The 15,670-nt window shown below is 35.1% G+C and overlaps 1 protein-coding gene across 1 annotated transcript; it reads right to left on the bottom strand.

Moving 5' to 3' along the window:
• Positions 1–361: 361 nt before the first annotated feature.
• On the bottom strand, positions 362–7,295 carry LOC105791746 (putative disease resistance protein At3g14460). The gene is made up of 5 exons (XM_052634861.1): positions 6,786–7,295; positions 2,959–6,673; positions 2,248–2,513; positions 1,500–1,770; positions 362–827 (listed from the first exon to the last, which is right to left on the bottom strand). The coding sequence occupies exons 1-2, from the start codon at positions 7,293–7,295 to the stop codon at positions 3,137–3,139; spliced, it is 4,047 nt and encodes a 1,348-aa protein (XP_052490821.1). The 3' UTR covers positions 362–827; positions 1,500–1,770; positions 2,248–2,513; positions 2,959–3,136.
• Between the last annotated feature and the right edge of the window lie 8,375 nt (positions 7,296–15,670).

The following is a 15,670-nucleotide window of genomic DNA, read 5'->3' as shown; positions in this document are numbered from 1 at the left end:
ATACTTTTCGCCATCTTTTATACTTTTCGTTCTTTTTCTATTATAGTAAAATTATCTTTATCCATAGCTTTTTAATACAAAAACAAGTTGAAAAAACTCAGGTGCTTTCATGCATGCGTACACGTGCAAACACAATGCACAGTACTAAATATAGATACAAAAGCGATGAACTTAGATAAATATAATTTCTGTTTCGGTAGTTTTGATGACATGGATGTAAGATTTCTTTTCTCTATCAGGTTTTCAGATTAGGGGACCAATCTCTCTTGTACAACGATTTTAGTTTACAAGAATATAGTGACTCATCAGTATAATAGTGTGAAAAATGTTCCACATTCCTGGGGTGTACAAACAGCCGAAATAACAGTGCAACCCTTGGTAGGATCAGATAATTTATAGATTACCAGAGAGAAGAATTTGAGTCATTAGTCACCCGCGACATTAACGCAACTCGTTGATTACTGGTTGCAACAATGATTTTACTTTCCACTGAAACTACTTCAAAAGGACTGAGAAAAGTCATACAATGATTATAGTTCTCGTTCCAAACATCATCTAGAACTATCAGAAATCTATTCTTAGACAGTTTCTCCTTCACAGCTTGCAGCTCGTTCAAGTCATTTACATCAGAAGTCCTTGAAGTCAAGGATTCCAACCGCGTTCTCACTTTTCATCATCCTAACAACATCAAATCCTCAGAGACACAAACCCAGGCTCTCAAATTAAAGGGAGTCTCGACTCTGGCATCATTATAAACAAGTTGGCATCAAGTTCAAATCATAAGCCACCCTCAACAGCTGATCAGTGACCTCAATACTGTAAACAGGCTGCACAAACAAACAAAAATGCAGTTTGCAAGACAACATGGAAGTGCAAATTACTTTTATGTGAGGAGAATCAGAAGAGACAAGTGTATGAAATTCATATAAGAGTCTCTGATTATAGAAATTTAATACCAGAGGCATAAAAAAATACCATAAGTAGCCATAATAAAGGCAAAGCTCACAAACTCAAAGAAGCAGTCTCTGATTATCAACATATTTAAAGTGGACTTGACTTCAGGACAACACTGAACAGAAGATGTCATGAATGTCAGTCATATCAACTATTATTCTTTAAAAACACCTTCCATAACTATGTTTCCTGAGATGATTTCATTTTTTCTTTTTTCCTAAAGGGAAGTAAAGTCAGAGACACCCCAAGTTTTAGTCGGCTGCACTCAATGATCTAGATTTCATAGCATAATTTGCTTTTATTTCTTCTATCATCAAACTGTGAACAGCACTAATATATGTTTTCAATATATGATAACTTAATAACAAATTAAAAAGGCATTAGAATTCTACCTAAGAAATGAGTGTTTATTTGTCATGTTGATAGAAGACCAAAGTTCTCTTATCTAGTAAGTATTCTTATTGTGCTATGCAAGTATCTTTACCCTTTTCCAGGATGTCTTAAAACTTGTCTTCAGTTAAAGATTATGCTGTCAGTTGGTGTACCTGAATGACATCGAGAAGGGTTGCTCAGCTTTCCTTGAGAGAGAAAGTACAGTCTGAACCTTCCAAGCATCATCAATATAGGTGAATAGAAATTATCTGCGACTCATCATGCTTGTAGTGTGGGCTATATCAGGAAATACATTCATGGGAATTTATTTTATGATCTATGGATTCCTCCAAATATCACTGCTTTGGAAGGCAATTCACCTCAGCATATGAATCTTCCAATGGCAGCAACTTGTTTCTTTGTCATGGATCAAATATGTTTGAACTACAATCCAAGATGGAAATCAAGCTTCAAATCGTTACTAAGGCAGTTAGGAAGTTTTATAAATTAACTTGCTTCAAATTGCACTGAATAATAAAGATGACAAAACAGCTGCAGACAATAATTTTATACTAGTTTGGGTTAGGTGGGGAGAACCACCAAATCAGAAGCTTTAGAAACATCTTTTAGACTACATAACGAATACTTCAACCATTTACTAAAAGAATATAAACAGTTAGAAAAAGCATTAACATATAATAATGATGAGTCAAGGAACGTTGGAGCTCCGCATCAGAAGTCAGAATGGCACATTATACTCGTTTGGTCATATTTAAGAGAATTTTTTCTTCTTTTTTTAAATAAAATTTCGCTTCAAGTGTTAAGTGTTGACATCTGAAATTCCCTTTTTCTGTTAACCTAAAAAAAGGAGCAAGCAGGCTTACTAATATTGAAAAAGAAGTATGATGCTAATGGCCATACCTGTATGGCAAAGACAGAGGAGTTCGCCTTTTATTGCGTCTGAACTCCAAAACTTTCTCCATTTCATATAAACAGAAGATAGCTGGAATCTAGAATTCTGGTAATGTAGAACTAGGAGGCAATACTCGGCTAAGAATCTAAATTACGTTCTAACATTGATGGTTTTCTTCTGAAAATCACTACATTAGGAGGCACCACTTAGCATATGATCTCCTGAGTAAAACAGCAGCCATTTCTTTAGGATCAAAGATGATCAAACCTGCAATCTATAACCAAACAGATTCATCATGCATGTGATATTCGCGAGAACTAGTAAGGGGAAATGTTACTATTATCATTCACTTGACAACAAACCGAGAGAGACAATGTCCTAACAAGAAGGTTACAGTGTGACAGTGCTAGAGGCTTAATGTAACCTATGATAGGGACAGGCTAACCCAGTTATCAGATGCATATAATGAATTTGGAAATATAAAACTAAAGAAATCTATGAGAGTGTTTTCATGAGTATGTTCATTAATGAAACTGTTTCTTCTAGAGGGCAACAGTGTCATGCAACATGCCCCTTGTGAGTTAGGTGCAGAAATAGATAGGGAGGTAATATAAATTGTTTCTAAGTCTTCTTTTACCCAAAATGCACAGAAAAAAAAATATGCGTCAGTAAATGTTTGCAAGTTGAGGGCCAAAGGAGCAGTTCAAACAAGGATTTACCTGGTTGAACAGGAGGAATTAGCAATTGGTTTTCGCTGTCCATCTAGGAATGCAATCCGCTTGTGCTTGTTCAGAAGATGTCAACATAACTTATCCTCACAAGTGAAGGTGAGAAATAATAGGCCAATATGCAGCTTTCTTTGCTATCCATCTAGAAATGCAATCTGCTTGTTCTTGTTCAGAGGATGTCATCATAATTTATCCTCACACGAGGAAGGTTAGAAATAATTGGCCAATATGCACCTTTCTCATTTCGGCATTCTTCTTCAAGTAGAGGACAATTTCTGATTTGAAGTACACCGAGAGTGATAGGCAGGCCCTTTTCTGGCAAGCACTGGAGGTTAGGGCAATTCCAAATATCTAATGCTTCAAGAGAAATAAGGTCCAGGAGCCCCTCAGATATAGATTTCAGCTTAGGTAGACTCTGGATTTGCAGGTGGACAAGATTTGGAGGAATCGTGAAGTCTTCTGGAAAGGAAACCATATCCCTATCAAAATCACCGACAATTAAGTCTTTAAGAGAAGTAAGCTTGTGCAGGTGCCACATTGCAAAGTGTGACTTGAGTTGCTTGCAATCCAATATAGTAAGTGATAGCAGGTTTGGGGGAAAACCACCCTCTGGAAAAGTCTCTATACATGGACAACCAAACACTGTCAGATGTTGTAGAGTTGTGAGGTCATGCATCCGATTGGGTAGGGACTTGAGATTCTCACAGTCGAAGATTAACAGTGTTCTGAGGTTATGGATGGGCAACCCGCTTTCTGGGAAATACTCCAAGGAAGAGCATTGATTTACATGCAACTCTGTGAGATGTTCAAAGGTGGAAAGGCAATGAGGTAAGGCTCTCAAATTTTTGCAGTTTCCAATACGAATGAATTCAAGTGATCTACTGTTCAGCAGCAACCTCTCTGGAATATAATCCAACCAATTGCAATCCCAAATCTCAAGGTGCTTAAGAGCAGCTAGTAACTCACCAGCTGGAAAAAATCGGAGAGACTGACATCCCAGAATCTCCAAGTGTTCAAGATGACATCTGGTGATGCTGCTGCTACCATTGTGGCCCAGACCTTTAGGTAGAGACTGTAATAAGGCACATTCCAAGATTACCAGATTCTTTAGAAGAGAAGGAAAACTTTCACTTGGAAAAGACAAAAGTTTGGGGCACCATTTAATACTTAAGTCTTTCAATGTTCTAAGCTTTTGCATCCCATTTGGAAGCTTCACCAGGTTACTGCAATCTTCTATTTCAATATACTCTAGGCTGGAGGGCAGCTCTTCATCTTCATCTTCATCTATCAACTGCAACAGTTGAGGACACTTGATGACTGCTAAGCGCTTCAAACAAGAAAGGTTTTTAAATCCGGCACTTTCTTGCCACAGGGATCTCAGTTCACCACAATCTTCAACTTCAAGAACTTCAAGTGATACCAAGCAGGTAAAGTCTTGGGGTAAGCAAGAAAGATTGGAAATGTTCTCAATTTTCAACCTAGTGAGAGCAGTGAGGTCCTTGAATCTTGGAAGAAACCACTCATCACATTGTTCTAAATTCAACTCACGAAGAGATGGAAGACTCAGATTTGGTGCTGTGAGCAATGGGCACTCAAAAATGGAAAGCTTTATGAGGGAAGTAAGCAGGTTGGGCAAATCGCCTACCAACTTCGGACAACTCTGCAACACAAGTTCATGAAGATAAGGAAATATTTTTTCTGCAGCTTCAAACTCCAAAGGTTGAAACCATTTCTCCCACTTCGACATTTCTCCAAATGTTAGAGTCTCTAGGGATGGAAAAAGCTTATCAGAATAAGGAGTAGCCCCGTAAAATTCAGAATCCACCAGACTTACTCCACACATTCTCTCAATGTGTAAGTCCTTGAGGAGAGGTAATCTCCCAAGTGAAGGTAATGATGTGATTTTTGAACAATCACAGAGATTTAGGTACACCATATTAACAAAAGAAGGATCCCCAATCCAAGATGGGAACTTTGATCCTTCATAAAAGAATATGCTTAGTTTCTTTAGATTTTGATGGGGTTCTAGCATGTCAAGAACTTCAAATTCATCTACTTCACTCCGAATATCATTCGGAGCACTACTCCATTTCATTACTAAATCATCAAGTCCACGTTTCTCCTTTAAATTGGCAACCCTCACATCTCGAATCTCAGCCACATTTTGCAGGTCAAATAATGAAAGCTGCCCTTGAAGATGAGACAGGCCTTTCAGCTCTGTTATCCTACGCCCATTGCCTTTTGCCACAATAAACTTTGACAGCTTCTTGAGATTGATCAACTTACCGATATGAAGTGGCATCTCGGTCATATTATCAGTATGTACAATATTTAGATAATGGAGGCTAATTAAATTCCCCATTCCTTGAGGCAATTTAGTAAGTTTCTTACAATGACTCAAGTCTAATGTCTGTAAATGGCAGAGAGCACACAGTGACTCAGGTAAGTATATAATTTTAGTGCGAGACAAATTCAGGTACCGTAAGTGACTGAGATCGCCAATACAATCTGGCAGCTCACTGATGCAATAACCAGTCAAAGATAGCACCCTTAAGCAACCAAGTTTTGCCAGCAGGTCTTGGAACACTTTATTAGTTAAATAGCATTCTACTTCCAGATCTGGCACAAATACAGGTAAAGCTAGGAATGTTCTTAAGCATTTTGTTTTGTAGAAGGGTTCAAATTTTCTGAAGACATCATACTTCTGACGAATGAATGAGGAGTGACGAACCCTCTCAGAAACATTGTACTGCCCATTGCTATTAACCTTGTCCTCCAACCTAAAGCAAACTTCCCCAGCAACATATTGAGCTAAATCGTTGATGAGGTCATGCATCATGTAACAAGATTTACTAACACTTGATTGTTGAAAAAAGGACCTCGATAATAAATCATGAAAATACTCAGAACCCAAGTCTTCCACTTCCTTCATTCCCTTTGGTTGATGGATAAAACCTACAGCTATCCATAAATGAACTACTTCATCCTTTTGAAATTCATAGTCCTTGGGGAACAATGAACAGTAAGCAAAACATTGTTTCAAATGAGAAGGAAGATAATAGTAGCTCAACTTCAGGGCTGGTAGAATATCACAATTTTTTTCTGGTAAATCCCATATCTTGCTATTCAGTATATTTTCCCATTCATGATAACCCGTTTTGCAGCGCAATAGGCCTGCAAGGGTTTTCACAGCCAAAGGCAAGCCCTTACACCTTTTCACAATTGCCTCACCAACTACTTTTAAATTTGGATGATTATCAAAATTTGTACTCCCTAGAGCATGTTGTGCGAACAAAGACAAACAATGATCATACGACATTTCTTTCAACTGGAAAGCAGGAACAGTTCCCATCGTTGATGCAACTGGTTGATTACGGGTTGTAACGATGATTTTACTTTCTGGAGAACCTGCTTCAAAAGGACTGCGAAGAGCCATCCAGTCGTTATAGTTCTCATTCCAAACATCATCTAGAACTATCAGAAATCTATTCTTAGACAGCTTCTTCTTCACTTCAACTTGCAGCTCGTTCAAGTCATTCTTATCTGAAGCCATTGAAGTCAATGATTCTAACAACGTTTTCATCACCCTAACAATATCAAATTCCTCAGAAACACAAACCCAAGCTCTCAATTTAAAGAAAGTCTTAACTCTATCATCATTATAAACGAGCTGAGCAAGAGTAGTTTTCCCAAGCCCCCATTCCAACTATGGGAATCACACGAACCCCACCCTCACATGATTCTTCCTCCCCGAAAAGAAGTTTATTAATAATGAAGTCTTTGTCACTCTCCCTGCCAAACACAAGAGATTTATTCACTAAAGAAGTACTGGCAATCCTTCGCTGCCCCCTATTACGGCTACCCCCAATTCTTTCTATCAAACCAAGGTCATCTTTCTGTTTAACAACTTTTTGCATTCTTGCGGTTATCTCCTTTATTTGAGCTGCCAATGAGTATTTAAAAGTAAATTGATCGAAAAAGGAATACACGTATTTTCGTATCTTGCCGATGATTGTTTGACTTTCTTCTTTTGACTTTTGACGCAGAGCCACCGTGGAAAAATCATCAAGCACATCCTCGATATCGTAGGCCAAGTCTTTGAGTTCGTTAAGCCATATCTTAACGAAACGGTCAGTGAACTGCCTATCCTCTGCATCTTCGAGCACGGCCTGGATCTTGAGGAGAATGGTTTGCCAATTATTGAAATGGTTATGGAGCTTTTCTTTGCGAGCAAATTCCAGCAGCATAGGGGAGACCACTTCCTCGGACAAAGTCTCAAGGAGAGAAGAGATAATGTTCTCAACCACCACAGCGGTTCCACAGTCCATGGAACGGAAGCAGAATCTTTCGATCGGAAAACAAAAAGGCGATGATGGTAGTAAAAAATAGAGATGGCCCACAAAATTAGCGACGACTGAGCAGGAGTTAAAGTATAAAGGGCGAAGAAGGAGGCGTGCTTGCTTTGCTCAAGTTTTAGTGGGTGTACAAAAAGCCACTTTTTTTATATATATACAAGTACTGTAGTCTGTATGAATTAACCAAGGATTGAGTTAACCGATGGAGATCATGCTTCAAATTGCACTGAAAAATAAAGATGACAAACAGCTGCAGACAATAATTTTATACTAGTTTGGGTTAGGTAGGGAGAACACCAATTCAGGAGCTTTAAAAACATCTTTTAGACTGCATAACGAATACCTCAACTATTTACTAAAAGAATATTAACGTTAGAAAAACATTAATATATAATAATTGTTGGATATTTGATGAATAAATGACTGAAATTAAACCAAAAACAAGATAAAAATGGAGAAATTAAATAGTGAACAATTGTTTCATTACCAAAACTGCTTTTTAATTTACATAAACTATTATGCTTAAATAAGTAAATAATAATAATTATAATATAATTACAACTTGGCTTAATCTTGCAATTTGATTTATAAAACTTGCTTTTTTATTGGTTAATTTCAGTCTAATCAGTAATCAAAACGTCTTATAAAAAAATTATCACGGTTTTAATGCAAGTTGGCAACTTGCAGAGTAAAGGCTCGCATGTATAAGCTCACCTAACAAAGCTCGCACTTTTGGAGACTTTGTAGCTTTGATGAGCTCGCACTATTGGAGAGCTCGCAGTCTTGAGTGAGCTCGTAACTTTGTGATCAGTGTTTGCCATTGCACGGATTGCCACTTTGCAACACTCCTTGGCCTCCATGCTGCAAACCCCAATATCATAATGTAGTTTCATGAACTTTATCTTCCTAAGAGGTTTTGTTAGAGTATCAACAAGTTTGCATCTTAGCCTGCTCACAAGCTTGTACTTCAATGAGCTCGTATTTTTATGATCTCACACTTTTGTAGCACACATTCCATTAAGCTTGTAGCTTGAATTTTTCATATCTCGCACTTTTGTTGAGTTCGCATCTTGCATTTTGGTGAGCTCTTAAGCTCACACTTCATCTTGCTGCTTGCTACTGCATGATTGGCCAACTTGCAACACTATTTCTTGATCATTTTGCAGCAAACACCAATGTTGTTTAAAAATTATAGGCTCCAATACTGCTAAGTCACATATGTGATAAGTTTCAACAATAGACCTAGTACCTTTAACAAGAAGATCATCAAAGCCTTCATCTTCATATTTATCTTCAACTTTATTTATCTTCTCAATTGTTTTTTATTTGCACACTGGACTAAGGAACTTATAGTTTACATGTCTCTGTCTTTTGTGCCAACTATATGATTCATCCACTGAACTGATATAGGCTTTCAAGGCTGTAAAATTCCAATCCAGCACAAAGTTTCTATTATTCATTGAGATTGTCACAACTTCATGTCTAATGAATCAAATATAGTGCAACATTTATCTTTGAAAACAACAGTGTATTTCTTCTCAATTAATTGACCAATGCTAAGGATATTATGATCTATTTTAGGAACTAAAAGCACATTTGTAATTACTTTAATACCTGTAAGAGTGCTGATTAGCACATCTCCTTTTCCTACTGCTTTGATGTACTGGCCATTTCCAACTTTAACTTTTGAAATGCAAATTCTATCAATCTGCTTGAAAATGCTTTCATCTGAAGTCATGTGGTTTGTACAACCACTGTCAACAAGCCAGTTCTTTCTTTCTTTGTTGGAGGGCTTGCATGGTGCCTCGAACTTGGCTTCGTAAGAAGGTTTGCAAGGTTCGACGAGCTGGGCTCTATAGAGAGGTTCATAGGATTTTGTAAACTGGGCTTCGCATGAAGTTGCAAACATAAATTATTCTTGGCTTGCTTCAATATTCTGCGCCTGAGTGTTTTGTTGTTGAGCGTGCCCCCTATTCTTGCACACATTTTTTTCATGGCTAAACTGCTTGCAGTTTTTGTTACACCCTTAATCCGTCTCCATCGCTGGATTAAGGTAACAGAGTATTACCATAAAAATCAAATCACTTAACATAACATAGAAATCAATTAACCAATTTAAAATATTAAGATTCCATTCCAACATTTATTCAAAGCATAAATATATTTACAGACCCTAAACCAAGCCTATGATGCCTTAAAAGTAGTTTGGGAACAACTAGAGACTAATTTGAAACAAAGCAAAAAATTTTAGAAAAATTTGAAAACTTTGGAAACATGGGTCACACGACTGTTTGGCCAAGCCATGTGATAGAGCCCAGACCATATGGCTCAAGGACATGGCCGTTTGGCTATCCCACATGCCCGTATGGCTATCCCATATACCTGTGTGGCTACTCCACACACTTGTGTGCTCAAATCGTGTAACTAACTGTGACCGTGTGAAAAATCTTGCACCTAAAACTTATGAGGCATATGGCCGTGTGACAACCCGTGTCCTAAGCTGTGTGCACCTTTAAAAGCTTCCAAAACAAGGTAAACTTTCATCCAAAACTTAAGGTACCAAGCCAAACCAAAATCAACCATTTCCACACTTTAAAAAAACATTTAAACAAGCCTAAAACATGTCAAAATCATTCAAATTATGTGCCAAATCAATATGCCACCACTTGGCACCACAATTCAAACACCAAATCAATTCAACTACAATGCTACAATTTCACACCTCAAACATGTAGCAAACGTACCAAATAACCATTTCATTCACAGTCCATTAAGCTATAAGCTATCTACTTTCAAGAGGCATAAATAAAATGAACAAAACACACATATCTTGGACAATTACAAGTCAAACTCAATCCATATATACAAGTAAGCTCAAACCACATCACATTGGTAAAATAGTATAAAAACTCTTATTGCATGTCATTTATAACCATTAACAAAATAACAAAAAACTTCCAAAATGATGGATGGATAGTGTGTATGTGTTCCGATGATATTCCAACCAGTCAATCTTTTCAATGATCTACAAGACAAAGAATACAACTAACATGAGCAACTAGTACTTAGTAAGCTTGTATAATCACAAACGTAAACTTAACTAATAGGCTTACTTGTAAATATTTTATGCATAATTTCCTTATCATGCTCATAAATCTATTTAATCCTATACACATCATAAACCCTACAAGTTAGTGAGCTCAACAAGGTAGCATATAATCTTATCATGTCATAAAACACATAATAGTAACATATCAAATACATTTTTCATTCATCACATTACCGATTTGCATAACTCATCCAAATCAAAGCATTATACCAACATCTTCCATTACAACTTTCATGATCACATAACATTTCATATAATTACTTACTCTTATACATCTTTATTACACGTTGAACTAAATGAAACGTCAGATACACGGGAACCATGCTCACACGAAGTGTGCTTGTATCTGTAATCATAACCATATCTGTAATGCTCATACAACTGTGAAGTGGGCCTGCTCACATGAGCTATGGGTCGGGATGTTGAGTTACACGATGCTGCTCATACGAGTTGTGGAGAATCCGTAACAAATACAAGACCTCAGGCATTGGTAGGACATCTAATACCAGCATATGAAACCATATAACCTCTAATGACATGTCATTTGTATCCTAGGTATTCACAAGGTTCAAACAGGACACATTTCATAACTTTATCTTTGAAATTCATTTCCATTATAAAATTTCATACTTGTATTCATATAACTCATATTTTTCATCAATTTCGTCTATTTGCTCACTAAGACAATTTCATCCAATTTAGTATATAACACAATAAACATATACGTTATACCTAACATAATCATTTGCTAACAACTACTAACAACTACACAAATCAACTAGACTAGTTATATATAGTTGTTATACGAAATTACCTTGACTAAAACTGTAACACCCCTAACATATCATTGTCGTCAGATTAGGGTTTCGGAGTATTACGGTATAAATCAAAACATTTAACTTACAATAAAAATAATTATGCAATTTAATTAATAACATTCAATGACACAATTTAATTTTAGTAAAAACGAATTCACGGGCCCTAAATCGAGCTTATTGGGCCCTAAAAATTTTGAAAACATTCAATGGTCATTTTGAAACAAATAAAAAAAAAGTTGGAAAATCAGAAAACAGGGGTTACACGGCTATGTGGCTAGGCTATGTGACGTAGCCCAGACCGTGTAGACATTCGAAGTGTGGACACACGGCCGTGTCCCAACTCGTGTGTTCGTCCGTGTGGGTACTCAAAACAGGGTTACAGAGTTGTGCTGTAGATTGTGTGCTAAACCGTGTGCATATTCAAAATATGGCCACACGGCCGTGTCGTAGGCCGTGTGCCAGACCGTGTTACATACTGACTTGAAACACACGGTCGTGTAATGTGACCACGTGTGGTACATGGCCGTGAGACAGCCCGTGTCCCAGGCCGTGTACAGCATAACTTGCCCTTAAAAACAAGCCAAATCAAACATATATTCTTGTACACCAAAACACACCATACCTTGCCTATTTCACATGGTTAAAAACATGTTAAATAAACCATCCATCTTAGGTCTAACCAATATGCCATCAAAGACACCACAATTCACATGTCAAACTTAATTTCATTCATCATTTCAAATTCATTCCTTAAGCTTATACCATATAAACCAAGTAACTTTATCCATAACATGCCATTCCGCTATGAAATACCTACTTAAAGAAAAGGCATATATAAGTTTAATATCATCTATTTACATAGCCATTTACAACACAAATCACCAAGGCATTCAACCACATAAAACTTAACCCAAGTTCAAAACAAACAAGGAACCAAGATAATACACTTAGCCTTATACATGCCAAAACACACACATATCATTCAATCTAAATGCCTACCTAATGTACCCTCATTGATACCACAATAAACATAAAAAAAAATTCAAACTCAATGTTAAAAGACTAACCTTAAACGTACATCTCACATACTTTTTGACCATTTCTTTCACATCTTAATTCTACCATAAGTCACATCCTTCAAAAGACATTCACAATTGACCAAATCACATATTTGCATATACATTAACAAGCCAAAGTCAAAACATATGAACAAGAACTGTCAAATCACATCACATTGGCCAAATAACATAAAATACCTATTATATGCCATTTATAACCATCAACATAATAACTAAGGTCTACCAAAATGATGGACGAATAGTGTGAATTTACTCCGATAAAAATTCCAACCAGTCGAGCTTCCCAATGATCTGTAAGACAAAGAAAACAACATAAGCAACTAGTGCTTAGTAAGCTCGTATAAAGGAAACTTTAACTCACTAAACATTTTAAGTTAAAAAACCAAACACAATTTCATTATGTCATAAGCCAACTTTCCTTTCCTAGACACACCACTTCACAAGGTTAGTTGGTATAACATTGCATATATAAAGTCATTCAAAGCATGATATAAAACATATCTAAAATTTCACTTTCATAATTCATCACTCATACATATACACTAAACCATCTTTTCCTTTTAGTTACACATTTCATCATAATCCAATCATTACTCAAAAATCATGGTTAATTTCATGTAATCACATACCCTTTAAAGCTTTATTTACTCGTTGAACCAAATAAAATATCATCGGATACTTGGGAAATGCTCACACAAAGTGTGCCTGTACATGTAACTGTAACCGTATCTATAATGCTCACACGAGCTGTGGGTCGGGATGTTAGCTACACGATGATGCTCACATGAGCTGTGGAGAATCCGCAACAAATGCAGGACCTCAGCCATCAGTAGGGCATCCAAGACCAGCACTCGAAATCATATAATCCCTAATAACATGTCATTTGTATCCTAAGAATTCTCGAGGTTCAAACGAGACATTTTTATATATCAGTCCTTTAACTTCTTCCCATTATATCATTTCAATTATATATATCCATACAATTCACATTTTTCACAAATATCCATCAATTGAATAAACATTACAAATTAATCCAAATCACTAATTAACATGTATATATTCAATAATAATTAAACAAAGTATATCATTAACTAATCATTCATGCAAATTAGAAATTAACTATTTTACCATTATACGAACTTACCTCGGCTACAACGATTGTAAAAACTAAATCGAGAACTAATCCGAGACTTTAGCTTTTCCTCAATTCAAGTCTGGTTGTTACATATCTTGATCTAAATAATAATTTAACTCAATTAAACAATTCAAATAACTTAAAATAGCTAATTCAAGCCTATAATCCATTTTAAGGTGAATTTATGAAATTACCCCTAACGTACAGTTTAGTCCCTAATCCCGAAACTTGCAAATTCACCATTTTAAACGAAAAACCATGCTAGCCGATTTTTAATAGATTCACAAACAACCCATATTTTCTTCTATTTCACATAATTATCATTAAATTTTACTATTTTTAAATAGGTCATTAAACACTAATTAATCAAAAATCACTTAAAAAATAAGTTTATTCAACAACCAAGCTTACTATTATATCAACCAAATTCAAAATACAATCAAACTCATTCATGGTGACTCCCTAAATCTTTAACAATTTTACAAATTGAGCCCCGGGTTAGTTAAACTAAGCTAAAACAATCTCAAAAACATAAAATTCATAAAAAAGGGGGGGGGCTCAAATACATACCATGCATGTGAAGTACGTCTTGGCCGAAACTTAGAAAGCTAAAAAATGGTGAATCAGTTTTGGCAAACAAAATGGAGAAGATGATGGGTATTTAATCTTTTATTTATTTACAAATTTACCCTTTAAAAATTAATCTAATTTCATGTTATGGAACTCCAAAACCGTCCACTATAATTGAAATAGGTATATTCACCACATAAGGCCCCTACTTCATACTTTTATATCTATTTAATGCAAATAAACCTATAGCAATTAACTTTTGAAACTTTTATGATTTAATCATTTTACTTAATTAGCTATTTAAACGTTAAAATTTCTTAACCAAATTTTAATATAACCCTAATAAAACTTCATAAATATTTAAAAAAATATTTATGGGTTCATTTTATAGAAACGAGGTCCCGAACCTCCTTTTCTAAAACCACTTGACTTTAAGGATATACCACTTGAACCTAATTATTCATTCAAATAACATAAATTATCAAATCAAAATTTATTATAATATTATATTTGAATCGTAAATATTAAATAATAATATTTACGGACTTGCTTGTTGGACTTGTTGCCCCAAAACCATTATTTTTGACACCACTAAAAAAATGGACTGTTACAAAAACGGTTGCAAAGCAAAGTCGGCAACTAGTCTGATACCTTAACTTTTCCTCGATTTAAATCCAATTGATTCGGTTTTTTTATCTAGATAATAATTTTCATTCAATTAATACAATTACAACATTTAAATATGCAGTTTTATACAATTAAGTCATTCCATCATAATTTTAAAAAATTATCCTAACATTTTAACCTTTATGCAATTTAGTCCCTAAAACCAAAACTTATAAATTAACGACAATTAACCAAAATTCATGCTAACCAAGTTTCATGGAGTTCCTAAACAGCCTATATTCATTAAAATTTCACATTAACTCCAATGAATTTTACTCTTTTAACAAATTAATCCTTTAACATTAAAATTACTAAAACTACTATACAAAATAAGCTTATTTATCAACCAAGCTTAATATTCTATCAATTAAGTTCACAAATACACTAAAACCATTCATGGTAAATCCTTAAACTTTTAACAGTTTCACAAATTGACCCCCAAGTTAGCTAGATTAAACTGATACGATAACAAAAACATAAAAATCACTAAAAACAAATGAAAAATTACGTAACATACATTTGGTTTCAAGCTTGGCCGAACCAAAGAAGTTTAACCATGGAGTTTCTTTAATTTTCGATGATGATGATGACAAGTGAAGATGATAACATTTTTGTTATCTTTTGTTTTTAACTTATTTATTAAATTACCATTATAACCTTAGTTTTAAAAACAATTTCTAACAAAACCTATCACTAACCTTCCACTATACTTTAACTTGGTAAATTTACCAACTAAAACCTTTAATTATTGGTTTTATGGCTATTTAGTAAAATTTTACTTATAGCAATAAACTTTTGAGAATTTTTAATTTAATACTTTTTACATAATTAATTATCTAAACATTAAAATTTCTTAACCAAAATTTAATACACCTATATAACCGCTCCATAAATATTTAATAAAAATACTCACAGGCTCAGTTTATAGAAATAAGGTCTCAATATCTCATTTTCTACAACCACTTAACTTT

This window comes from Gossypium raimondii, chromosome 8 (assembly GCF_025698545.1).
Source record: "Gossypium raimondii isolate GPD5lz chromosome 8, ASM2569854v1, whole genome shotgun sequence".
Classification (NCBI taxonomy): domain Eukaryota; kingdom Viridiplantae; phylum Streptophyta; class Magnoliopsida; order Malvales; family Malvaceae; genus Gossypium; species Gossypium raimondii.
Note: the sequence above shows the minus strand (reverse complement) of the source record. Positions and strands in the feature narration are given on the sequence as shown.